Source organism: Cynocephalus volans, chromosome 11 (assembly GCF_027409185.1).
Source record: "Cynocephalus volans isolate mCynVol1 chromosome 11, mCynVol1.pri, whole genome shotgun sequence".
Lineage (NCBI taxonomy): Eukaryota > Metazoa > Chordata > Mammalia > Dermoptera > Cynocephalidae > Cynocephalus > Cynocephalus volans.
This window is the reverse complement of record NC_084470.1, coordinates 40,577,581-40,604,643: the sequence shown is the minus strand read 5'-3', so window position 1 is coordinate 40,604,643 and position 27,063 is coordinate 40,577,581. Positions and strand designations below refer to the sequence as shown.

The window sequence follows — 27,063 nt, the reverse complement described above, 5'->3', positions numbered from 1 at the left end:
CATATGGATATCCAGTTATCCCAGCACCATTTGCTGAAGAGGCAGTCCCTTCCCCAGTGAATAGGCTTGGTGCCTTTGTCAAAGATCAGATGGCAGTAAGTGTGTGGGTTGATTTCTGGATTCTCTATTCTATTCCATTGGTCAGTGTGTCTGTTTTTATGCCAGTACCATACTGTTTTGGTTATTATAGCATTGTAGTATAGCTTAAAGTCAGGTAGTGTTATGCCTCCAGCTTTATTTTTTTTGCTCAGCATTGCTTTGGCTATGCATGGTCTTTTATTGTTCCATATAAATGTCTGAATAGTTTTTTCCATTTCTGAGAAAAATGTCTTTGGAATTTTGATGGGGATTGCATTGAATTTGTAGATCACTTTGGGTAGTATGGACATTTTCACTATGTTGATTCTTCCAATCCAAGAGCATGGGATATCTTTCCATCTTCTTGTATCCTCTCTAATTTCTCTCAGCAGTGGTTTGTAGTTCTCATTATAGAGATTTTTCACATCCTTGGTTAACTCAATTCCTAAGTATTTTATTTTTTTGGTGGCTATTGTAAATGGGCAGGCTTTCTTGATTTCTCGTTCTGCATGTTCACTATTGGAGAAAAGAAATGCTACTGATTTTTGTGTGTTGATTTTGTATCCTGCTACTGTGCTGAAATCATTTATCAATTCCAACAGTTTTTTTGAAGAGGTTTTAGGCTGTTCGATCTATAGGATCAGGTCATCTGCAAACAGGGACACTTTGACTTCCTCTTTTCCAATCTGGATGCCCTTTATTTCCTTCTCTTCTCTGATTGCTCTGGCTAGTACTTCCAACACTATGTTGAATAGGAGTGGTGAGAGTGGGCATCCTTGTCTAGTGCCTGTTCTTAAAGGAAAAGCTTTCAGCTTTTCCCCATTCAGGATGATATTGGCAGTGGGTTTGGCATAAATGGCTTTAATTATGTTGAGATACTTTCCCTCTATACCTAACTTATAGAAGGTCGTTGTCATGAATGAGTGCTGAACTTTATCAAATGCTTTTTCAGCATCTATAGAGATGATCATATGGTCCTTGTGTTTGAGTTTATTAATATGGTGTATCACATTTATTGATTTGCGTATGTTCAACCAACCTTGCATCCCTGGGATGAATCCCACTTGATCGTGATGAATAATTTTTCATATGTGTTGCTGTATTCTGTTTGCTAGTATTTTAGTGAGGATTTTTGCATCTATATTCATCAAGGATATCGGCCTGTAGTTTTCTTTTTTGGTTATATCTTTACCTGGTTTTGGTATCAGGATGATGTTTGCTTCATAGAATGAGTTTGGGAGATTTGCGTCCGTTTCAATCTTTTGGAATAGTTTGTAAAGAATCGGTGTCAATTCCTCTTTGAATGTTTGGTAAAATTCTGCTGTGAATCCAGCTGGTCCTGGGCTTTTCTTTGTTGGGAGCCTTCTGATAACAGCTTCAATCTCCTTTATTGTTACTGGTCTGTTCAAATTTTCTACGTCTTCACGGTTCAGTTTTGGGAGCTTGTGTGTGTCCAGAAATTTATCCATTTCCTCCAGATTTTCAAATTTGTTGGCGTATAGTTGTTTATAGTAGTCTCGAATGATTCCTTGTATTTCAGATGAATCAGTTGTAATATCGCCTTTTTCATTTCTAATTTTTGTTATTTGAGTCTTCTCTCTTCTTGTTTTTGTTAGCCATGCTAATGGTTTGTCAATTTTATTTATCTTTTCAAAAAACCAACTTTTTGATTTGTTGATGTTTTGAATTGTTTTTTGGTTTTCAATTTCATTCAGTTCTGCTCTGATCTTAATGATTTCTTTCCGTCTGCTAACTTTAGGTTTGGATTGTTCTTGTTTTTCTAGTTCTTTAAGGTGAAGTGTTAGGTTGTTCACTTGCCATCTTTCCATTTTTCTGAAGTGAGCGTTTAATGCAATAAATTTCCCCCTCAATACTGCTTTTGCAGTATCCCACAGCTTTTGGTATGATGTATCATTGTTTTCATTAGTTTCAATAAATTTTTTGATTTCCTGCTTGATTTCTTCTTGGACCCATATGTCATTAAGTAGAATGCTGTTTAATTTCCATGTGTTTGTATAGTTTCCAGAGTTTCATTTGTCATTAATTTCTAGTTTTAATCCATTGTGGTCTGAGAAGATACATGGGATAATTCCAATTCTTTTGAATTTATTGAGACTTGATTTGTGACCTAATATGTGATCTATCCTGGAGAATGATCCATGTGCTGATGAGAAGAATGAATATTCTGAGATGGTTGGGTGGAATGTTCTGTAAATATCTGCCAATTCCAATTGGTCTAGAGTCTTGTTTAGATCTTGTGTTTCTCTACTGATTCTTTGCCTAGATGATCTGTCTAATGTTGACAGTGGGGTGTTCAGGTCCCCTGCTATTATGGTATTAGTGTCTATTTCCTTCTTTAGGTCTAATAGAGTTTGTTTTATAAATCTGGCTGCTCCAACATTGGGTGCGTACATATTTATGATTGTTATGTCTTCTTGATGGATCAGTCCTTTTATCATTAAGTAGTGTCCCTCATTGTCTCTTTTTATGGTTTTTAGTTTAAAGTCTATTTTGTCAGATATAAGAATAGCTACTCCAGCTCGTTTTTCTTTTCTGTTTGCATGGTAAATCTTTTTCCATCCTTTCACTCTTAGTCTGTGTGAATCTTTATAGGTGAGGTGGGTCTCTTGTAGGCAGCATATAGTTGGGTCCTGCTTTTTGATCCAGTCAGCCAGTCTGTGTCTTTTAATTGGGGAATTTAAGCCTTTTACATTAAGAGTTGTTATTGAAAGGTGTTGATTTATTCCTAGCATTTTATTGGTTGTTTGGTTGTCTTAGGTGTCTTTTGTTCCTTGCTTTCTGATTTACTGTTTGGTTTCTTTGTTTGTTGGTTCCTTAGGTTGTAGATAGTGTTTTTGTTAGCTTGTTTTCTCTTCATGAATGCCATTTTTATTGTACTAGCGGGTTTAGATTTTTCTTGGGTTTTTATGGCAGTGGTAATTATTTTTCAGGAACCAAACCCAGTACTCCCTTGAGGATTTCTTGTAAGGGTGGTCGTGTGGTAGTGAACTCCCACAGTTTTTGTTTGTCTGAGAAATATACTATTTGCCCTTCATTTCGGAAGGATAGCCTTGCAGGGTAGAGTATTCTTGGCTGGCAATCTTTGTCTTTTAGTATTTTGAATATATCATCCCATTCCTTTCTAGCTTTTAGGGTTTGTGATGAAAAGTCTGATGTTAACCTGATTGGGGCTCCCTGATAGGTGATTTGACGCTTCTGTCTTGCAGCTTTTAAGATTCTCTCTTTGTCTCTGAGTTTTGCCAATTTGACTATAACATGTCTTGGAGAAGGCCTTTTTGGGTTGAATATGTTTGGAGATCATTGAGCTTCCTGGATCTGAAGATCTGTAATTTTTCCTATACCTGGGAAGTTTTCTGCCACTATTTTGTTGAATATGTTTTCAATGCAATCTCCATTTTCCTCCCCATCTGGGATACCCATGATTTGGATATTTGAGCGCTTAAGGTTGTCTGATATCTCTCTCGGATTTTCTTCAATGTCTTTGATTCTTTTTTCTTTCTTTTTTTTGTCTGCTTGTGTTATTTCAAACAGCCCATCTTCAAGTTCAGAGGTTCTCTCTTCAACTTTGAGAAGCCTGCTGGTTAAACACTACGTTGTGTTTTTTATTTCGCTGAATAACTTCTTCAGTTCAGCAAGTTCTGTTACATTTTTTTTCAGGACATTGATTTCCTTGTACATTTCCTCTTTCAGATCCTGTATACTTTTCCTCATTTCATCATGATGTCTAGCTGAGTTTTCTTGTATCTCATTCAGTTTCCTTAGAATTATCACTCGAAATTCCTTGTCAGTTATTTCAAGGGCTTCTTGTTCTATAGGATCTAGAGTTTGAGATTTATTAACTTTTGGTGGTGTACTTTCTTGATTTTTTGTATTTCTGGTATCTTTTTTTTTTGGTGTTTATTCATTGTGGCAGGGGGTTTCACAGTCTACCGGTTTGAGACTAATGACTAACTAGGATGTTGCTGTGGTTGCCAATTTGGTATGGCTCCCTCCGTGACTGCTCAGTTGGCCTCTAGTGCCTTGTGTGTGTGGTTGCCTCGGGTCTTGGGCTTCTCCGGGGATCCACCTTTCTGGTCAGCTTGGACTCTGCTGGGCTGGTGGATCACGTACCACAGGGTGTGTGATCTCTGCTGAGCTTTCACTTTCTGTGCAGGACTTCTCCCCGTTCCGTGTGCTCTGGCCCAGGCTGTTAGATCGTGCAGTGGCGACCCCACCGGGTGTGTGGTTTCTGTCGAGTCTCCGCCTCCCTGGCCGCACGTCTCCCCCCTCTGTGCACACTGTGCTGGGTTGGGGCGTGTCTTCTGCACCCCTCGTCTATCAGCTGGGCCTTCAAGACCCTGCTCAGCACCGCCTCGCCCAGGAAGTCTACCAGGTTTCTGCTAGGCACAGACGACCGGTCTCTCTGGGTGCCTTTGTAGCACTGTGTAGATCTTTCTCGGGTCTTGTTCACCTTTGTATCCCCCCGGTATAAACCGAGTCTAGCGCCCACCTGCAGCCTGCTCTCCGGCAGGTTCAAGCGGACCTGGGAACTCTCCTACCACACTATTCCCAACCAGAAATTCGTTAGGCTTTTTTCCAAACTGGTGGCCGCAGAGATGGTATCTGCCTCCCAGTAACAGGAAGTTTACCGGGGGCCGGAGTCCAGGGTGTGGTGGAGTGACAGTCAGCCCGCCCGTACTTCCTTGCCCTCCCAACACTGGCCGGGGACGCCCCACGCCACCAGTCCCGCCAGAGAACCGCAGAGGGAGTGGGAGAGGAGGCCAGCCCGCAGGCTCCGGAAAGCCCCGCACCAGGCCAAGCAAGTGGGAGGGCTCAGTGATGGCCGAGCTGGGCGGAGCTGCCCGCACCTGGGAAAATGGAGGCAGCACCGGGGCGGTGAGTGGCCTGGTGGTGCAGGCGGGAGCTGGGTGGGCATCCGCCCCCCAAACAGAACTGGGCCAAGGGTCACTCACAGTGCTGTGCCAGGTCGGGTGCTCGCTCTCTGTCTCTGGTTTGTCGCCTTCCGTGTTCTTGGCCGCTGCCGCCTCAGGCTGTTCAGTCGCGGCGCGGCTCGGGCGCTCCCAGGAATCTTCTTTAATGCCGGCCTGAAACCTCGAATCCTGAATAGGGCCGCTGGCCGCCTTCAGCATGGCCCCGGCCTCCGGGATCCTGGCTGCATCCACAGCAGCCCTGGCGCCGTGTTCCCTGTTTCGAGACTCGCTTTTGCAGCTAAGAAACAGTTCTTTTCCTGCTCCACACTTCAAAGCTGTTGCCTGTAAATGAGGCAGCCTCTCCTGCCGGGGGCAAAATGGCGTTCAGCCCCCACGACTGGCCAGCAGCAGCCGTCCTCCCTTAAGAGATGACGAGAGGAAGGTCCACAAGTTTCCCGGCTGCCTGAGGCCCAGTGGCCACCTTTTCCACCTCAGCTACTCCGCGCCAGCCGCCGCAGCCACCGCCATCTTGAAACCGCCTTTTGAAATCTCATATTACTTTCAATTCTATTTTTCTTGGAAATTTTTGAAGTATCCTTGTATGTTTATCAACACTCTGTGATATTCAAAGTCTTAATATCTCAAATCTAATAATATTTGATGTTTAAGGGAATTTATAACAAATTCTGTAACTAATTATAGTTTTTAAAAAACTTTTATTGAAATTAGCACACATAGAGAAAAGTTCATAAATTATAACTAAATAGATTAATGAATTATCACAAAGTGAACATATTCATGTAACCAACACCCAGAACATCAGTAATCCCTTAGAAATCTTCTGTGCCCCTCCCCAATTACTACCTCCATCTCCTCCTCAAAATAACCCATTATCATGACTTCTAACAGTTTTTCTTTGCCTGCTTTGACCTTTACATAAATTAAATCATAAAGTATGTATTCTTTTGTGTCCATATGCAATTCATCCATGCTATTGCTTGTAGCTGGGTTTTATTCATTTTCATTCCTATAGAATATTCCATTATATAAATATACTACAATTTATTTATCTAATGTTGCTAGCTATTTAGATTTTCATTTTAGGGTTGTAATGCCACAATGAATACTTTTATACAAGTATTTGTCTATGTCTATTGGTACGATGTGCACATGTTGCAGTTGGGTATATGTCTAGAAAAGGAGTTACTGGGTCATACATAGTGGACAATGTCAAATGACTCCAAAGTTTTTGTACCAACTTACACTCCCACAAAGACTGTATGAAAGTTTCCGTCATTCCATATCTTGGCACTTGATACTATCAGTCTTTTTAATTTTAGGCATTCTTGTGTGCAATAGTCTCTCATTGTGGTTTTACCTACACTTCCCTGATGACTAATGACTACAAATTAACTGAATATAGATTAGGACAGTATGGATTACAGGAATACTATACTGCTTTAAAAAAATAGGATAATAATAGAAAATTTGACGTATACACAGTAAGGCCAACAGATCTAGAGATGACTGCCATTTAACAGTTTATTACTCACAAGAAGAGGGGGCACTCAGTGCCACAAAGGGCCACACGAGGAAGCACTAGGGTCAGTCAGGAGGCAGAGGGAGAAGAAATGTGGGCAAGAGCCTTTATTCTGTTTTTTTTTTTTTTTTTTTTTTTGGTGGGGGTAGAGGGAAGGAATGAAAAAGCAGGCCAAGCAGGCTTAAGATTGGCTAGTTTGAAAAATTTCGGGGAGCTCTGAAGGGATGTAAGGGGCTGGTGTTCCTAGTATTCTGGTACCTGGCTCTGAGCACAGGTAGATAGTGGCATGGAAAGTGAGAGCATGGTAAAGGGGATGGTTGGGTGTGTGGGTTCTGGATAGATGGTCAGCATTTGAAAAGTGCACTCCTAGGCCAGTTATTTACTATCTCTAGAAGTTTGTTAACACTGGGAGGGGCAGTGCTTCTAGGGTCAGCAAAACATCAGAATGTCAAAGCATCAGAATACAGAAAATAAAAGGTATGGTTAATATGTTCACTCAAAGTGTAGAAACGATCTACCAAGGATGAGATTAAGCCTAGAGCTATTACAGGAAAAATTGATCACCTTTTCATTTTTTTTATTGGACACCAGGAAATTAGCTTTGGTAAAGTACTTGCTCAAGTGTCTTGCCCACTTTTTATTTGGTTGTCTGTCTTCGTCCTTTTGAAATCAAAATTTTTATATACTCATATTCTGGATATCAGTTATTTTATTTTTGTTTCTACATGTTGTGAATAGCTTCTGCCATTCTGTGGCCTCTATTTCACTACTTTTTTTTTTTTCACTATTAGATGCCCCTTTCTTGGTAACATAACATGAATTCTATCCTCTTTTTTTAAAGTGGATACTTTTTTTAAAGTATTGTTAACATTGTTGTACAGTATATCTCTAGAACTTTTTCATCTTGCATGACTGAAACTCTGTACTCATTGAACAGCAACTTGTCATTTCTCCCTCCCTCCAGCTCCTGGCAACCACCATTCTATGAGTTTGACTGCTTTAGATACTTCCTATAATTGAAATCATGCAGTATTTATCTTTCTGTTTCTGACTAATTTGACTTAGCTTAATGTTTTCCAAGTTTTTATCCTTGTTGTAGCATATGACAGGGTTTCATTTTTTAAGCCTGAATAATATTCCATTGTATGTGTACACAACATTTTCTTTATCCCTTCATCTATTAATGAACATTTAGGTTGTTTCTACCTCCTGGCTATTGCGAATGCTGCTGCAATAAACATAGAGTATAAATACCTTTTCCAGATCCTGTTTTCAATTCTTTTGTATAAATAACCCAAAGTAGAATTGCTGGTTCACATGGTAGTTCTATTTTTAATTTTTGGAGGAACCTCCATAGTGTTTTCCGTAGCAGCTGAACCATTTTACATTCCCACCAACAGTGCACAAGGATGTCAATTTCTCCACATCCTTGCCCACACTTATTTACTGTTTTTTTGATGATGTCCATCCTAACAGGTGTGAGGTGATATCTTATTGTGGTTTTGATTTGTATTTCACTGATAATTAGTGATGTTGAACATCTTTTCATATAGCTGTTGGTCATTGTAAGTATTCTTTAGAGAAATGTCTATGCAAGTCCTTTGCCCATTTGAAAATCAAGTTTTTTTTTTCCTATGGAGCTGTGTGAATTCCTTATGTATTTTGGCCATTAACCCTTTATTAGATGTATGGTCTGCAAATATTTTCTCTCATTCCATAGGTTATCTTTTTACTGTGTTAAGTTTTTCCTTTGCTATGCAGATATTTTTCAGTTTGATACTTTTGTTTTTACTTTTATTGCCTGTGATTTTGGTGTCATATCCAAGAAATTGCTGCCAAGACCAACATATGAAGATTTCCCCCCACAGTTTCTTTTAAGAGTTTTAGAGTTTCAGGTTTCAGTTTTAACTCATTATTTAATCTATTTTGAGTTTTTTTGTATGTTGTTAGATAATGGCCCAGTTTTATTCTTTTGCATGTGGATATCCAGTTTGTCCAAAACCATTTGTTGAAGAGACTATCCTTTCCCCATTTTGTAGTTTTTGCACACTAGTTTAAGACCATTTGGCCATCTGTGGGTTTATTCCTGGGCTCTCTATTCTGTTCCATTGGTCTACATGTCTCTCATTATGCTAGTGCCACACTTTTTTTTGATTACTGTAGCTTTGTTATATGGTTCGAAATCATAAAGTGTGATGCCTCAAGCTTTGTTCTTCCTTCTCAAGATTGTTTTGGCTATTCATGGGCCTTTGTGGTTCCATACAAATTTTAGAATTGTTTTTTCTATTTCTGCAAAAAATGCCATTAGTAGTTTGATAGAGATGACACTGAATCTGTAGATCACTTTGGTAGTATAGACATTTTGGGGCAGTATGGTCATCTATGAACATGAGATGTCTTTCTACTTATTTGTGTCTTCAGTTTCTTTCAGCAGTGTTTTGTAGATTTCAGTGTACCAGTCTTTCACCTTCTTTGTTAAGTTTATTTCTAAGCATTTTATTGTTTTTGAACTACTAAAAATGGGAGTTTTAATTTCCTTTTAGAATTATTTGTTAGTGTACAGAAACATAACTGATTTTTGTATCCTGCAACTTTGCTAATTTCATTTGTTAGTTCTAACAGATTTTTGTGGGTTGTTTGGTTTTTTTGGGAATGGAATTTTTACAGTCATGTATTCTGCAACAAGATAATTTTTTTCTTCCTTTCTGACTTGAATGCCATTTATTTGTTTTTCATGCCTAATTGCTCTAGCTAGGATTTCTTGTACTATGTTGAACAGAAGTGGTGAGAGTAGGCATGCTTCCCTTGTTCCTAATCACAGAGGAAAAGTGTTCAGTTACTCACCATGGGGTATGAGGTTAGCCACAGACTTTCTGTATATAGCCTTTATTATGTCAAGGTATTTTCCTCCTATCCCCAGTTTGTTGAATGTTTTTTATCATGAAAGGATGATGAATTTTGTTAAATGTTCTTTTTGGTTTTTTTGCATATATTGAGATGATTATGTGATTTTTATCCTTCATTCTGTTAATGTTGGGCATTACATTGATTGAGTTGTGTGTGTTGGACCACTGTTACATCCCAGAAATAAATTTCACTTGGTCATAATGTATGATCTTTTTTACTTACTGTTGAATTCTGTTTGCTAGTTTTAAAAAAATCCTCTATTTCATTGAGGATTTTTGCATCTATGGTTCATCAAGGATATTGTTTTGTAGTCTTCCTTTTCTGTAGCGTCTTTGTCTGGCTTTGGTATCAGGGTAATGCTTCCCTCGTAAAATGAATTTGGAATCCCTCCTCATTTTTTTTGAAGAATTTAAGGATTGGAATTGGTTGCTCATACTCATCTTATAATCCTTTTCATTTCTGTGGCATCAGTTATATTGTCTCCTCTGTCATTTTTGATTTTGTATTCTCTCTTTTTTCTTAGTCTAGCTAAAAGTTTGTAATTTTGTTGATCTTTTCAAAAAGCCAACTTTTAGTTTCACTGATATTTTTCTATTGTTTTTTGATTCTCTATTTCATTTCTGCTCTAGTCTTTGTTATATCCTTCCTCATGCTAACTTTGACATTAGTTTTTCTTTTTCTAGTTCATTGAGGTGTTAAGATCTCTCTTCTTATTTAACGTAGAATTTACCACTATACAATCCCCTCTTTTTTGCATCCCATGTTTTGTTTCTTACGTTGTGTTTTTGTTTGTCTCAATATAATTTCTAATTGCCTTTTTCATTTCTTTTTTTGATTCATTAATTTGTCAAGAGTGCAATATTTAGTTTCTACCTATTTGTGAATTTTCCAGTTTTTCTTCCACTGTTGAATTCTAGTTTCATTCAATTTTGGACCGAAAAGACACTTGGTATAATCATGATCTTTTGAAATTTGCTAAAACTTGATTTTGACCTAAAATGTGACTTATCCTGGAGAGCATTCTGTGAGAAGAATGTGTATTCTACTGCTGTTGGGTGGAACATTCTGTATGTATCTGTTGCATCCTTAGATGCCTTTGATGAACAGCATCTTAATTTTAATGTGGTCCAAATTTATCAGTATTTTCCTTTCCAATTAGTGCTTATTGTCCTTACTTAAGAAAACAAATTTTACCTACCCCAAAGTCATAAAGACATTCTAATACATTATCTTCTAAACAGAAGCTTTGTTTTACACATCACAATTAGATCTACACTCTATGTGGATTTGATATTTCCATATGGTGTGAGGTAGTGGTTTCATTTTTCCTCCATATGTATATCCAATTGTCCCAGGACTATTTATTGAAAAGATCATTATTTCCCCATTGCTCTGCAATGCCACTTTTATTCTATATCAAGTGACCACGTAAGTGAAAATCTATTTCTGGATTCTCTATTCTGTTGCAATGCTTATTTGTCTATCCTTGCACCAAGTACACATTACTATAATTGCTATGGCTTTCTAATATACTTGGATAACTAAGAGAGTGTCATCTCCTTATTCTTCTTGGTAACTGCTTTGAAAACTGGCCCTTGGCATTTCCACATAAATTTTTGAGTCAGCTGTTGAATTTCCACAAGAAAAAAAAAAAAAGAAACTGTTAGGGATTTTGTTTAGGATTGCAGTGATTCTGTGGAACAATTTGGGGAAAACTGACATCTGCACAATATTAAATTTTCCAATCTATGTACATACTATAAATCCTTCCATTCAAAATTTCTTTTAAATTTCTCTTAATGATGTTTTACATTTTTCTTGAGAAGTTTTACTATTTTGTTAGATTTACTACTAGGCATTTGATCCTTTTTTATATACCATTGGAAAATGGATCTTTTAAAAATTTCATTTAGTTTGTGGTGGAGATATAAAAATAAAGTTTATTTTTAATATTGACTTTTAAAATCTATCAACACTGAGGCATGGAGCTGGGGATGACCCCTCCTTCTGCATCCAGGCACGCTGCCACTGCCACAGGACCTGCCCGAGGTCCTGAGGCATGAAGTCGAGGACCAACCCCTTCTCCTGCAACCAGGCAAGGAGTACGCCAAAACACCATATACACGTGGGTGGCCCACTACAGCCACCACAATAGCCACAGCTGCTGCAAAAGCAGCTAGACACCACAACCAACGTGCAGCTGGCCCGCCAACCACTCGAGTGCATTGACACAGGTGAGTCACCAGGGAATACCAAAGAAAAGAAGAGGATGTCTGTCTCCACAAAGCTCATTCCAGAGTGACAGTAGAAGCATCTATTCTACAATAATAGTGGGGGATTTGAACACCTCTCTCAGCACTGGACAGATCACCTAGGCAACAAATCAACAGAGTAACCATTACACTTTCAGAGTAGAAATCTAGGGTTATCAGAGGTGGGAGCGGGGAGGGAGAAGGGTACGGGTAGAGACTGGATAAGGGGCATAAAGAATAAGTATGATTTGTAATAATAGATATGCTAATAATATTGATATGATCAACATAAGCCAACATTGAACCCCCAAAATATGTATAATCAATTATGATTCGAAAAAAAAAATTAAAAAACACAGAAAACAAAAAATAAATAAAATCTGGCAACACTGCTAAATTCAGTGAGTTATACCTATATATCCTTGACTCATTCCTGAATTCAGAAGGAAAAAGTTTAATATTTTATTATTATGCATAATTATTTATGCAGTTTTTTTTTAGCTACCATCTTTCAAATAAGGCAGTTCCATTCTATTCCTAGTTAGAGAGCAGTTTTTTCCTCCACAAAAACATGGCTAATTTTTATCAAATGATTTTTCTGCATATATTCAGATGTTCATATAGTTTTTTCTCTTTTATTCTATGATTATGGAGTATTGAAATGACTGAATTTGAGTGCTAAATCAACTTTATATTTCTAGAACAAACAACTCAGCCATGATGTTTTATCATTTTTATATAATGCTGGATTCAGACTGCTAATATTTTATGATATTTTGCATCCACGGTCCTGAAAATTTTGGGCCTATAATTTTCCTTTCATGTAGTATTCCTGTCAGATTTGCTATCAAATGCTGGTTTCATAAAATGAGTTGTGACATGTTCTTTTGATTTCTATCTTCTGCAAGAACTTGAACAAGATTTGTATATTTTCTTCCTTAAATGTATAGTAGTATTCAACAGTGACCCCATCTGTGCATATAGTTTTCATTGCTGATGAGTTTTTAGTTAAGGGTTTGATTTCTTTAATAGATATTGCACTACTTGAATTTTCTATTTCTTCTTGTGTCATTTTGTTAAGTTTTATTTTATGAGGAATTTTCCCATTGCATCTAAATTTTCAAATTAATTTTCATAAAGTTGTTCATATTATACTATTACAATTTTATTATCTGTAGAATCTAATAATGGTTATTTGGGTATTCTCTCATTATTTTTCCAGACTGGTCTTATCAGGAACTCATCAATTTTATCCATCTTTTGAAAGGATCATCTTTCATTTTCCATGATCGTCTCTATTATGTTTATTTTCTATTTTATTAATTTCTTCTCTTATCTTTCTTTTGTTCTCTGTTCATTGTATTTAATATACTATTCTTCTAACTTCTTGAGATGGATGTTTGGATCACTGATATTCAGTCTTCTCTAATATACACATTCAAAGTATAATTTTCCCTCTAGGCCCTTGCTGAGCTGCAGGGCACAAAAACTGCACAGAAACTTTTGATCATTTTCTTATTATTCAGTTCAAAATATCCTTTAATTTTTGTTGTGAGTACTTATTTGATCCATGTATTACTTTATTTATTTGGTGGCTGGCTGGTATAGGGATCCAAACCCTTGACTTTGGGGTTATAACACCACACTCTAACCAACTAAGCTAACCAGACAGCCCCATGTGTTATTTTAAAGTGTTTTTCTTAATATCCAAACACATGGGAATTTTTTACTTAACATTTTGTATAGCTTAATTCTTCTATGGTCTGTAAGATTATAAATTTTGCTGTGTTTGATACTTGTTTTATGCCTCTGTATAATGTCATTTTGCAAAGGTTTGAAGCATACTTGAATTTGTATCTTGCAGATGTTAGGTACCATATATATAAATTGGATCAAACCTGGTATTGATTTTTTACTGTAGTATATCAAAAAATTTTATCATTTTAGTGGTTTAAGTGTACTGTTCAGTGGCACAATATATTCATTTTGTTGTGCAATCATCACCACTAACCATCTCCAAAACTTTTTCATCTCCCACTGAAACTCTATGCTCATTAAATAACTCCCAATATCCCCCCTCCCCTGCAACCACTATTTCACTTTCTGATTCTATGAATTTGGCTATTGTTGGCACCTCATGTAAGTGGAGCATACAATATTTGTCCTTTTATGACTGGCTTATTTCATTTAGCATCACGTCTTTATGATCTATCCATGTTGTAACATGTGTCAGAATTTCCTTCCTTTATAAGGCTTAGTAATATTCCATTATATGGGTTTGCTACATTTGTTTACCCATGTATCTGTTAATGCACATTTGGGTTATTTCCACCTTTTGGCTATTGTTAGCAATCCTGCTATAAACATGGTGTGCAAATAATCTGTTTAAGTCCCTGCTTTTAATTCTTTTGATTCCATATCCAGAAATACAATTGCTGGGTCATAGGGTAATTCTATGTTTAATTGTTTAAGGAATTGCCATACTGTTTTCCACAGTGGCTGTTATTTTACATCCCACCAGCAATGCACAAAGCTTCCAATTTCTCCACATCCTCACCAACATTTGCTATTTTCTGGTTTGGGTTTTTTGTTTTTGTTTTGTTTTATGATAGTCATCCTAATGGATGTAAGGCCCTCATTGTGGTTTTGAGTTGCATTTACCTAATGACTTATGATGTCAAGTATCTTTTCATGTGTTTTTTAGACATTTCTTTGGAGAAATGTCTATTCAAGCACTTGGCTCATTTTTAAACGGGTTGTTTTTGTCATTGAGCTAAAGCAGTTCTTTATATACTCTAAATATTAATCCCTTATCAGATACATGATTTGCAAATATTCTCTTCCGTTCCGTTTTTTTCACTCCGTTGGTGGTGTTCTTTGATGCGTGAAATTTTATTTAATGAAGTCCAATTTATCTATTTTTTGCTGTTGTTGCCTGTGCTTTTGTTGTCATATTCAAGAAACTATTGCCAAATCCAATGTCATGAAGCTTTTCCCCATGTTTTCTTCTAGGAGTGTTACAGTTTGAGCTTTTATACTTAGATCTTTGATCCATTTTGATTAAATTTTTGTATGTGGTCTGAGGTAAACTTCGTTTTGCATATGGAAATCCAGTTTCTCCAACACCATATGTTGAAAAGGCTGTCCTTTCCCCCAATGAATAGTGTTGATACCTTTGTCAAAGTCACTTGGCTACATACCGGCCAGCCACCAAAAAAAGAAAAAAATTATTTGAACATATATGCAAGGGTTTATTTCTGGGCTCTCTATTCCATTCCATTGGTCTATATACCGGTCTTTATTTCAGTACCACACTGTTTTGGTAACTATAGCTTTGTAGTAATTTTTGAAATCAGGAAGTGTGAGTCCTTCAGCTTTGTTCTTTGTGCTTTGGCTATTCAGGATCCCTTCAGATTCTACATGAAAATTAGGATGGATATTTTCTGCTGTTTTTTAAAAAACAAAAGCTGTCCTAATGGGTGTAATGTCAATCATTTTAATTCTAGTCATCTTTTTTCTTAATGCATTTTTTTGTTTATTCTATCAATCACTGAGGAACATTTGTTAAAATCTTCCCATATTTTAGATTTAGTTCCATCAAGTTTTACTTCATATATTATGAGGTTATTTCATTAGGTACACAAAAACTTAGAATTGTTTTATCTTCTGGAGAAAGTAATCTATTTTTTTTCTTAAAATCTGCTTTCTTTCTTGTTAATGTCATCATACCAGGCTACTTTAGTCTATGCATACTTAATATATCAATGATTTTCCCAATGTACAGTTAAGTGTTTCTAGGCAGTAACACTTCTGTGTTTTCTCTATTCTTTAAACTTCTTTGTTATCTAGCACAGGTAATGGAATATATTATCTCATTTGCGATAATAAATACATCAAACTGTCTAGCCAGGAAAACATAAGAGAACACTTTTTCAAATTGAAATTTTGTATTATTCCAGAAGAAAAAAGAATTGTTTGGGGAGGGCAGGGGGTGGAATAAGGTAAGAATACCACTTGCAAATCCTGATCAGAATATTCAGGTAGCAATCAAATTCACTATGAAGATTTCAGAGAACAACTGAGAGTTCTAATTTTAGTTTGAATGGTCTTTGTGGGGAAACCTTTCTATTTCAAGCACATAGTGAATGTGTGGCTTTGAACTTTACTACACAACACTTGATGTTAAGTTAGTGATAATACCTTAGAGGTACATATTACAAAAAATTTTATGACTCAATATAAAAACAATCCTGACTTATTCTGATGATATTCCCTACCCAGATATAGGATCCCCTTGTAAATGTGTTGTCATTTAGTACAAACATATAAGAACTAGACCCATAATTCTCAAACTGATGCTGAAGAATTTTTCTGAGGTTCCCCAACTCTATGAGAATTTAAACTTTTTTGAAAATATCAATAATAATCTAAAAAACTAAATACTCTAAAAGTATAATTAGGGTTACCTGAATGAAAACCTTATGAATAAGTATATATATCCAATTTTAGTGCCTGAATTGGCAGAATTTATAAGAGCTGGTGGAAAATAGGCTGGCCTAAATTAATCACACCCTTTTTAAAACAGAGTAAGGAGTCATCTCAAGAGTTTAAGAGAAGCATAACAATAACATTTGTATTTTTAAAAGATTTTTAAATGAGTATAAAGAATGAGTTGGAAGCAAAAAAAAAAAAGAGGAAACTATCATAATAGTCCAGATTGCTAAGGAGAACTCATAAAAACAGGTGAACAGATTTGACTATGGAACGAAAGGGTAGGGGTTACTGAAGCCAAAAGGGAATGATATAAAACGATTGCCAAAAGAAAATGAGTAATAGAATAATTTCAGTGATTAAACTGAAAACACATTTTTGGGGAGACTTTTAAAAATCAGTTGAGTATTCAAAGACAATTCAAAAAATCTATACTAGAAAATTATGACTTTAATTTTGAAACTAGTACAAAGCGTATTAGGGTTTTCCAAAGAAACAGAACCAATAGGATGGATGGATGAATACACACACACACACATATATATATATCAGCATACCTCGAAGATATTGTGGGTTTGGTTCCAGACCACTGCAAAAAAGAGAATATTACAATACGGCAAGTCACACAAATTTTTTGGTTTCCCAGTACATGCAAAACTTATGTTTACACTATACTGTAATCTTTAAGTGTGCAATAGCATTATGCCTAAAAAAAAAAGTACATACCTTAATTTAAAAATATGTTAATGCTAAAAATGCTAACAATCACCTGAGCCTTCAGCAAGTCATAATCCTTTTGCTGGTGGAGGGTCTTACCTCAGTGCTGGTGGCTGCTGACTCGTCAGGGTGGTGGTTGCTGAAGGTTAGAGTGGCTGTGGCAATTTCTTAATATAAGACAACAATGAAGTTTGTTGCATCGATAGACTCTTCCTTTCACAAAAGATTATTCTGTTGCATGTGATGATACTGTTTGATAGCATTTTACCCACAATAGGACTTCTTTCAAAATTGGAGTCAAACCTTGCCACTGCTTTATCAACTAAGTTTATGTTATATTCTAAATCCTTCTTTGTCATTTCAACAATGTTCACAGCTTCTTCACCATGAGTAGATTCCATCCCAGCAAACCACTTTCTTTGTTCATCCATAAGAAACAACTCCTTGGGCGGGCCAGTTGGCTCAGTTGGTTAAAGCACAGCCTTGTAACATAAGAAACAACTCCTCATCTGTTAAAAGTTTTATCATGAGATTGCAGCAATTCAGTCACATCTTTAAGCTTCAATTCTAATTCTCTTGCTATTCCACCACATCTGCAGTTACTTCTCCTCTTTCAAAGTCATCCATGAAAGGTGATATCAACTTCTTCGAAACTCCTTTTAATGTTGGTATTTTGACCTCCTGCCATGAATCACAAATGTTCCTAATGGTATCTAGAATGGTAGATCCTTTCCAGATGGTTTGCAACTTGCTTTTTCCAGATGCATTAGAGGAATCACTAACTATGGCAGCTGTAGCCTTATGAAATGTATTTCTTAAATAATAAGACTTGAAAGTCAAAATTTACATGGGCTGCAAAATGAGTGTTGTGTTAGCTGGCATGAAAATAACATTAATTTCCTTGCATATTTCCATCAGAGATCGTCAGTGACCAGGTACATTGTCAATGAGCAGTAATATTTTTAAAAAGAATCTTTTTTTTACTGAGCAACAGGTCTGAACAGTGGGCTTAAAATATTCGATAAACCATGATGTAAAAAGATGTGCTATCTGACATCCAGGCTTTGTTGTTCCATTTATAGAGCACAGGCAGAGTACTTTTAGCATAATTCCTAAGGACTCTAGGACTTTTGAAATGGTACATGAGCACTGGCTTTAACTTAAAGTTATCAGCTGCATTAGCCCTTAACAAGAGAGTCAGCCTATCCTCTGAAGCCAGGCATTGACTTTTTCACTCTAGCCATGAAAGTCCTAGCTGGCATCTTCTTCTAATAAAAGGTTGTTTTGTCTACTTTTGAAATCTGTTGTTTAGCATAGCCACCTTCATCAATTGCCTTAGCTTGATCTTCTGGATAACTTGCTGTAGCTTCTACATCAGCACTTGCTTCACCTTGCACTTTTATGTTGTGGAGGTGGCTTCTTTCCTTAACCTTCATGAACCAAATTCTAGCTTCAAACTTTCCTTCTGCAGTTTCCTCATCTCTCTTACTCTTACTTAGCCTTCACATACTTGAAGAATTAAGGCCGTGTTCAAGATTAGGTTCTGGCTTATGGGAATGTTGTGGCTGGTTTGATTTTCTGTTCAGATCACTATAACTTTATCCATATCAGTAATAAAGCTGTTTCACTTTCTTTTCATGTATTCACTGGAATAGCACTTTTAATTTCCTTCAAGAACTTTTCCTTTGCATTTATAATTTGGCTAACTGGTGCAAGAGAACTAGCTATCAGCTTATCTCACCTTTCAACATGCCTTCCTCACTAAACTTAATCATTTCTAGCTTTTAATTTAAAGTGAAAGATGTGCGACTCTTCCTTTCACTTGAACAGCTGGAAGTCACTGTAGGGTTATTAATTGGCCTAATTTCCATATTGTTGTGTCTCAGGGAATAGGGAAACAGCTGGCCAGTGGAGCAGTCAGAAGACACATTACATTTATCAATTAAGTTTATCTTATATGGGTGTGGTTTGTGGCACCACAAAACAAGTACAATAGTAACATCAAAGAGCACTAATCACTGATCACTATAACAGATATAAAAAAGAAAAATTTTGTAATATTGTGAGAATTACCAAAATGTGAAAGGAATATGAAGTGAGCACATGCTGTTGGAATAATGGCACTGATAGACTTGACACACAGTTGCCACAAACCTTTAATTTGTAAAAAATGCAGCATTTGTGAAGCACAATGTGGGAAAATAGCCTAAGTGATTCATTTTCAAGAACAGTTTAACAAGGGTTGCTTGACTAACTTGTGGTGTTATAACCCCTGGAAGTACACTTCCCCGAGGGTAACTTCTTAAGATGGTGGCTGGTCACCTTGTTCTTTTTACTTCCTGGTTCTTCTTCCTCCTCAGGACTTCTGGGGGGTCTTCTTCATGGGCTTGTCCTGAGCTCACCCCTTTCCTCCAGAGGAAAGGGGACAATAAATGCCTTATAAGGAAATAATAAAACTTAGGCGATGCCCAGGAAGATTGTACACCCCATTGTACTCTGCCAATGAAGAACTGAGGGAGGGACTTGTGTGTTAGGGAATAAATTGCTCAATGTAACTGTTTCTGGTGTGCCTGCCCAATAGACACCCAATCATGCAAGACTGCCACTAAAGTCTCACTTTGCCATACCTCGTGTCTCCGTGTCCATCCTTTGGCATTGGATGGGTGAGGCATTTCTCACACAATAAGGCTAAGCACAATAAAATGAGATATGACTATATATATGTGTGTGTGTGTATATATATCTATATAAGGAATTGGCATATGTGATCACGAGGCTGCCACAGTCTGCAGTCCGCATGCTGGAGACCCAGGAGATCTGGTAATATAATTCGGTCCAAGTTCAAAGGCCTGAAAACCAGGAGAGCCAATGGTATAAATTCCAGTCCAAGGGCAGGAGAAGACTGGTGTCTCAGCTCAAATGTTCAGGTAGAAAGTGAATTTTCCTTTCCTCCACCTTTTGGTTCTATTCAGGACTTCAATGAATTGGATTGGATAATGCCCACCCACAATGGGGAAGGCAATCTACATTATTCAGTCTACTGATTCAAATGCTAATCTTACTCAGAAACACACTCAAAGACACACCCAGAAATAATGTTTAACTAAATATCTCGGCATCCCATGGCACACAGTCAAGCTGACATACCAAGTCAAAAATTTCACTTTTGTACTGTGAGAGTTGTGCAATGGGTTTGGAAAATTTCCTTCTCCTTTGCTACCTAATCCATTTGAAAAATGTAGCTTAATTTCTTTCTATAGATCTTATTGTGCATTGGACTTGCAGAGGGAGAAAACATTCCTTGGGCTACAAAGCGGAGTGGGGGAAAAGGGGGAAGGAGAGGGAGGTTGGGGATAACTGGATGGGGACACGGAGTACAAATGCAATTTGTGGTAATGGGTATGCTGCCAGTATGAATCTGGCCCTCACATCATGGGCACAAGGGGTGACAATCAGCTTTGTATCTCATGAATATTCATAACCAATATAAATAAATAAATAAATAAATAAATAAATAAATAAATAAATAAATAAATAACTTACCAGGATAAAAAAGGATCTTACTGAACTTTAATGTCATCCTTTCACTATTGTTTATTTGATAAAATGACTTTTCTCTGAAAAGCTGGCTTTCCCTTCTTGGTTTTTAGAATGCAGATGAAAGCCTAAAAATAGAATTATTTCTTCCTCTCTTCCCATTTCAAACAGAAAAAAAAGTTGTTTTCTTTATAGGCACATATAGAAACTGTCTGCAAAAATAAGTGGAAGGGAATTTCCTGTTATGTCATTAAATTTCAGATAGGTCTGTGTCAATGTGATTTCTCTAATAGATTTTACTTCCTTATACTTTGCCTAAAATAGTGTTTGGCACATGGTAGGTGCTAAATAATTTGCCAAATACTGAATAAATGAATGTATTCATATCTCAAATAGCAAAAATGTATAACTCCCAGGACTTACAAACTAAAGGATTCCCTCTACTGGGTTGTCTTTCCCTGTACAATCTACCAACCCAATCCTAGGTTCTCTGTTGCTGTTCTCCTGGTGGTCGTTTTTATATTTCTTCTCCTTAATCTTCACATCAAAGGTTTTCCAGAAGCATTAATTTTTATTCACCAATACATGTTTCTGCTAGAAAATCACTGCAAGCAGTTACTGTACATACAATTATGGCTTATGTTTTATTTTGAAAAAAATGAAAGTTCTGTTAGAAACTAACACCAGTTGACTGCAAAGCATTTCAAGTCAAAAAGTTATTAATGAAGAATAGATTACATATCCAGAGCAAGGCTAACTGCTATACAATAGTCTATCTGTACCCCTTTTATAAATGAAATGTAAATACTATAGTAATTTGATATCTGCCGTCATCCATCCTTTTGAAAAGTATATGATAAGTTCTCTTTTAATAGTTAAAGACTGCATTATCATCCCTTTTCTCCTTGAATTAATATTTCCCTCTCACTTCCCCCACATAAGCTTATACCAACACAGTATATTTTAGAGTATGAAAATATTTTAAGTTGATCACCTTACATTTCCCTGCAACAAAAAAAATTTAAAATTTCCAAGAACATAAGTTTTAAAATTGTTCCTTAGTATTGTGTTATCATTAGATTACTACAGCACTGTGGATCAAATACCAAACATATCACAAATTATTATCATTACAAAATATTAAACATTAAGCTTTTATTGGAAATGTATATAATAAAGAAATGGAGAGGATCTTCCTGCTCTCCCCATTAGGTCACGCACCCAGAGATGAAGAAATAGGGTTCAGGTTAATTCTATTCTTATATTTTATATTCTTCCATTCCAAATATTTGGGAGTGAAAGGATTTCTGGTTATAGCAATAATCTTTTTTTTTTTAACTCCTAAGTTATATACCAAAAATCACATATGGGTATGCCATCAAAAATTATTTCTAATGATCAGCTGATAACTCAATTTTGTCCTTCTGCAATATTTTCAAAAGCAACTGGAAATCACCAATTTTGCAGAAGAATTAACTACCTAGTCATTAGAGTTGTTCACTTTCTAAACCTACCATCAAGATTTAGATCAGATTAAAGGTATTACTTTATTTGTAGAGTAAGAAAGGGAAAATTACTAAATAAGAAAGTAAAAGTATCTAGTTCAGCACACTGAGGCAGGTCAATTTTGGGGATGAAAACATGCAAGTTGACAATGTGAGAATACCGTTAATCTGTATCTATATAGCCTTTTGGAAAGCCTTCATGTACCTCCCAAGGTTAAAGCCTAAGGGATATGTGTTGCCCAGTGTGAAGACTGCTACTTTAAGATACACACACAGCGTAACCTCGCCAGCATTTATTGTTCAGACTCTTTTGGATTTTAGCCATCCTAACTGGGGTTAGATGGTATCTCAGTGTGGTTTTGATTTGCATTTCCCGGATGCTGAGTGATGCTGAGCATTTTTTCATATGTCTGTTGACCATTTGTATGTCTTCCTTAGAGAAATGCCTACTTAGCTCTTTTGCCCATTTTTTAATTGGATTGCTTGTTTTTTTCTTGTAAAGTTGTTTGAGTTCCTTATATATTCTGGATATTAATCCTTTGTCAGATGTATATTTTGCAAATATTTTCTCCCACTCTGTTGGTTGTCTTTTAACTCTGTTAATTGTTTCTTTTGCTGTGCAGAAGCTTTTTAGTTTGATATAATCCCATTTGTTTATTTTTCCTTTGGTTGCCCGTGCTTTTGGGGTCGTATTCATGAAGTCTGTGTCCAGTCCTATTTCCTGAAGTGTTTCTCCTATGTTTTCTTTAAGAAGTTTTATTGTTTCAGGGTGTATATTTAAATCCTTAATCCATTTTGAGTTGATTTTAGTATATGGTGAGAGGTATGGATCTAGTTTCATTCTCCTGCATAGGGATATCCAGTTATCCCAGCACCATTTGCTGAAGAGGCAGTCCCTTCCCCAGTGAATAGGCTTGGTGCCTTTGTCAATCTACCATACGACCCAGCTATCCCACTGTTGGGAATATACCCAGAGGAATGGAAATCATCAAGTCGAAGGTATACCTGTTCCCCAATGTTCATCGCAGCACTCTTTACAATAGCCAAGAGTTGGAACCATCCCAAATGTCCATCATCAGATGAGTGGATACGGAAAATGTGGTACATCTACACAATGGAATACTACTCAGCTATAAAAATGAATGAAATACTGCCATTTGCAACAACATGGATGGACCTTGAGAGAATTATATTAAGTGAAACAAGTCAGGCACAGAAAGAGAAATACCACATGTTCTCACTTATTGGTGGGAGCTAAAAATTAATATATAAATTCACACACACATACACACACACACAAAAAAAACCGGGGGGGGGGGGGAAGAAGATATAACAACCACAATTACTTGAAGTTGATACGACAAGCAAACAGAGGGGATATTGTTGGGGGGGAGGGGGGGAGGGAGGGAGGTTTTGGTGATGGGGAAACAATAATCAATCACAATGTATATCGACAAAATAAAATTAAAAAAAAAAAGATACACACACAGCGTAACAGAAGTTATGAACTTGATGGAGTTCACAACCTTGTCTTTCTCCCCACCTCCTTTGCGTATGTATGTATATGCTGGCGTGTGTGTGTGTGTGTGTGTGTGTGTGTGTGTGTGAGAGAGAGAGAGAGAGAGAGAGAGAGAGAGAAACTTTTTGGATGATATAATTCACAACTCCCTCTTGGAAAACAGAATTCCTCAAAAAATGCCTAAGCAACTTTCCCATAAACTTCAATAGAATTAAGACTTGCTCTGGAAAACCAGCCACTTATCTAACCAGTTGACTATCAGTTAAGAGTCTAGTATCTCCAAAATTCTTTTTTTCTGTTATTAATTTAATAATGATTATCTAATCATTTTCTTTTTCTATAAAATTCTCCTGCCAAGACTGTATCTTTTAATGATTTATCAGAGGTCTTTTCCTTTGCAGCAAGATTAAAATAAAACTGACACGTAACTATAACTAAACTGTGTGACAAGTATTCTCTAATAATTAATTAAAGCAGATGCATATAAGTGGGTGACCATTTCCTGTTAAATTCAATGAATATCTGGATTATATTTTGTCATATAGTAGGCTTACCACATCCCCAAAACAAAAATTAAGATGCTTCATTTGACTAAAATAATAAACTTTTGCATTCTGGTCAAGCAAATACTTTTGTTAATAAACCCATTTTTTAAATAGTTATAATCGGAAGGTGTATTTTGAAACAAAAAGTAGATTCTCTCACCAGATACACTTTAAAATACTGAGCTATGCTATTTTCTCTTTATTTACCCTGAAGGAAAAGATAAAAATAAATTTCCCTGCCTTTTCAAAATTGTGAATAAAGGTTCAAAAAAAGAAACCATTTCTATACCTCCCAAGTGAGAACTAGACTATCACTTTATTTCTAATGACTTGGGATGGCTCAACTGATTTTGTTAATATGCTTCAAAACCATACTGGCCCAAACTCTTGATTTTTGAGGGTTCGCTTTTTAATTGAAATTCATGAAGTGCGTCACGGATGCAATCAAAAAAGTTAAGGACTGATTCTTGCTCAAAATATTAAAAACAATGCTCTTCTCCATCCCCCATCACAATAAACTGAAGCAAATGGATCTCCTTTATAAACAATTACATTATCAATTTCAAAATATTTTGCAAAATATCATATAAACTTTAAATTGTGGTCTTTGTTCATAACATTTAAGTGGATTTTCACTTAAATCTAAATCGAAAAGAGAGGCATAACAACAATAAAAACATATTTTCAAGTAAACCTTTGAGTTGCATCCATTCTCTGGAGCTGACAGTTGGGCTGATAAATTAAGACGTGATGCAGAAAGACCTCCCAGCAGAACACTGACCCAAACGATACTTAAGCCCTCAACTGACAAAATTAGCGCGTGGCAACGGGCGTCAGTGTTGCTAACTGGCGGTTAGGGAGGATAAATTTCCAATTATTGTTCTCTCGTTTATTCATTTAACCAGAAATAGTCCAGAACTTCGGGGGTTCCCTCTATCTGCGACCCCCAAAGACTGTAAGGAATTCAATTACTCGTGCCTCCACAGCTCACGACTGTCGTGTGGAAATAACCAAAGGTGGTGGCAAGTCTAGGGAGGCCGGGTTCTGTCCCAAAGCTTTGCCATCTTCTCCCTGTCTCTCATTCCGTAAACTGAACAATGGGCTGGAACCCGTGTTCTATCTAGCATGTGAATAACTATGGGACCTTGAGCAATTCAAGTTCGTGTTTCAAATGACCCCCTGAAGGTTCGCAAAGCGCCCAGAAAACAGACACCGCAGAGGGTTAAACGTCTTCCCCTAGGTGAGCACCTAACACGTTTCCCAGTTCCTTGCCACATCCGGGCGACAGCGCTGTAAACGCGTAGGGGCCAGCCACACGCCCCACTCGCTCCGGGACCCCCAGGTGGACACTCGGTGGAAAGGACGCGCTAGAGGGCGCCCCCGAAGGCGGCCCTCAGCCCAACCGCCGTGGCCGCGCCTCTTACCCAACTCCACTCCTCCTCCGCCTCCTCACGTCGCTAAGGCACGGCCGGCCCTGCCCCGCCGCGGAGGCTCACGGGACACGTAGTACGCCGCGCCCCTTCCCGGCGTCGAACTACGCTAATTCCCCCCCCCCAGCTCCCTTGGGCCGGACTTCCGGTTTCCTCGAGTCGCTTTCGCGTCGATCCCGCAGAGAGCAGCAGTTCGTTTTCCTGCCCTGAGCTGCTCGTCATTCCTTCCAGCACCTCCGTCTACAGAGCTTCCCCTCTACGGCGCACGACGCGGTCGCCGGCCCGTGCGGATCCTGACAAGGCCGGCAGGCCTGGGCCACGCGCGCGTGTTGCTGGGTAACGGGCCATCTCCCGCGGCGGCTCGCCCCCTCCTGCCTCGGCTCGGCCCTCCTTCCAGAAGCTCCGGCGTCCCTTCCGAAGGGCGGGGTGGCGCCTGGCCTGGCGCAGCCGAAGTAAAGAAATGGGAATCTCTCCGCGGTGCACCCTTAGCGGCTACCTTCGCTGGAGAAGCGGCGGTGTCGTCCAGGAAACCGGAAGCCCATGGTGACCCCTGGCGACCCGGTTTGGTTTGGTTCCGTTACCAAACACTGGGGAATAGAACGTCGGCGGCCCTGGGGGCGGCCCTACGTAGCCTGGCATCAGGGTGAGTGATTCGCTTGGGCCCGGCCGGGGCTAGGGTGCGGGCAGTGCTGGGATCAAGCTCCACTGCTGTTGCTGACCCGATGAGACTCATCGTTTTTCTCTCAACCCCTCCCGCACCCCCTCTTTTGATTAGGGAGCGGCCCGCTCCTGGCCGTCCCTTGCTCCTGTCACCCCCACACCTCAGCTGTTCCAGGCCCTTCACTTTACTTCTCGCCTATTGCTCATTTTCGTTCCGTACTCTGATTTACTGGGGCGCCTTTATTTTTTTCATTTTTTTATTTTTCCCATTCATTGAGACGGCATTTATAAACCGGAAAGGAAGGAGGGACTTGTGGCTAGGACCGTACTGCCTGGGGCATCCGAGCAGTGACCATCGACCCCTTGCACTTTATAGAGGGCTAACGATAGGTATATGTCGTTTCTCCAGTGTCTAACCTCTGTATTCAGTGAGTTTTTTAGTTATTTGTTGAGTGACTACTGCATGCGAGGTAGGCTAACACCCGCGTCTCTACACGTAAGGAACTCGAATACTCGAAAGAGAATTAAAATACCTACAAAAATTGTAGCACAATTCAAAACATAGATTGCTCCCCGATGTATTGGAAATATGCTAAGGTGACCGAAGACACTGACGTACCAGGATTAAAACTGACCCTTGCTTCTTAAACGTAGAAGACGCTTTCTTTTTTATTATTGGAATTTTAATTGGATTGAGCAATATTTCAAAGCATGACTAAAATTTCAGTTCTCTAAAAAATGTCATATCTAATTGCCCAATCTATTGTGTTCACTCCACCAATTGTAAATTATGAATAGTGCATCCTTCACAGGATAGTTACAAAATTTTAATGCAATATTGTTTATAAATGGGAAGTTGTATGCAAATGTAAGTTTTAATATTAAAGACACAACATAGTGTAATGGGAAATGGCACTGGATTAGGTCGGACCATCAAGATATGAGTGCTGA

General features: G+C 37.8%; 2 protein-coding genes across 2 annotated transcripts in view; one reads left to right on the top strand and one right to left on the bottom strand.

The window, feature by feature from the left end:
* Window positions 1–25,455, bottom strand: part of ZCWPW2 (zinc finger CW-type and PWWP domain containing 2) — a 172,734-nt gene extending 147,279 nt beyond the window's left edge. Inside the window, exon 1 of the mRNA XM_063115455.1 lies at window positions 25,447–25,455. The gene's annotated coding sequence lies outside the window, so the exon portion shown is untranslated. The remainder of the gene's footprint in view (window positions 1–25,446) is intronic.
* Window positions 25,456–25,626: 171 nt separating this feature from the next.
* AZI2 (5-azacytidine induced 2) overlaps window positions 25,627–27,063 on the top strand; it is a 28,703-nt gene continuing 27,266 nt past the window's right edge. Inside the window, exon 1 of the mRNA XM_063113775.1 lies at window positions 25,627–26,095. Coding sequence (XP_062969845.1) covers window positions 25,993–26,095 — 103 coding nt within the window. The 5' untranslated portion in view covers window positions 25,627–25,992. The remainder of the gene's footprint in view (window positions 26,096–27,063) is intronic.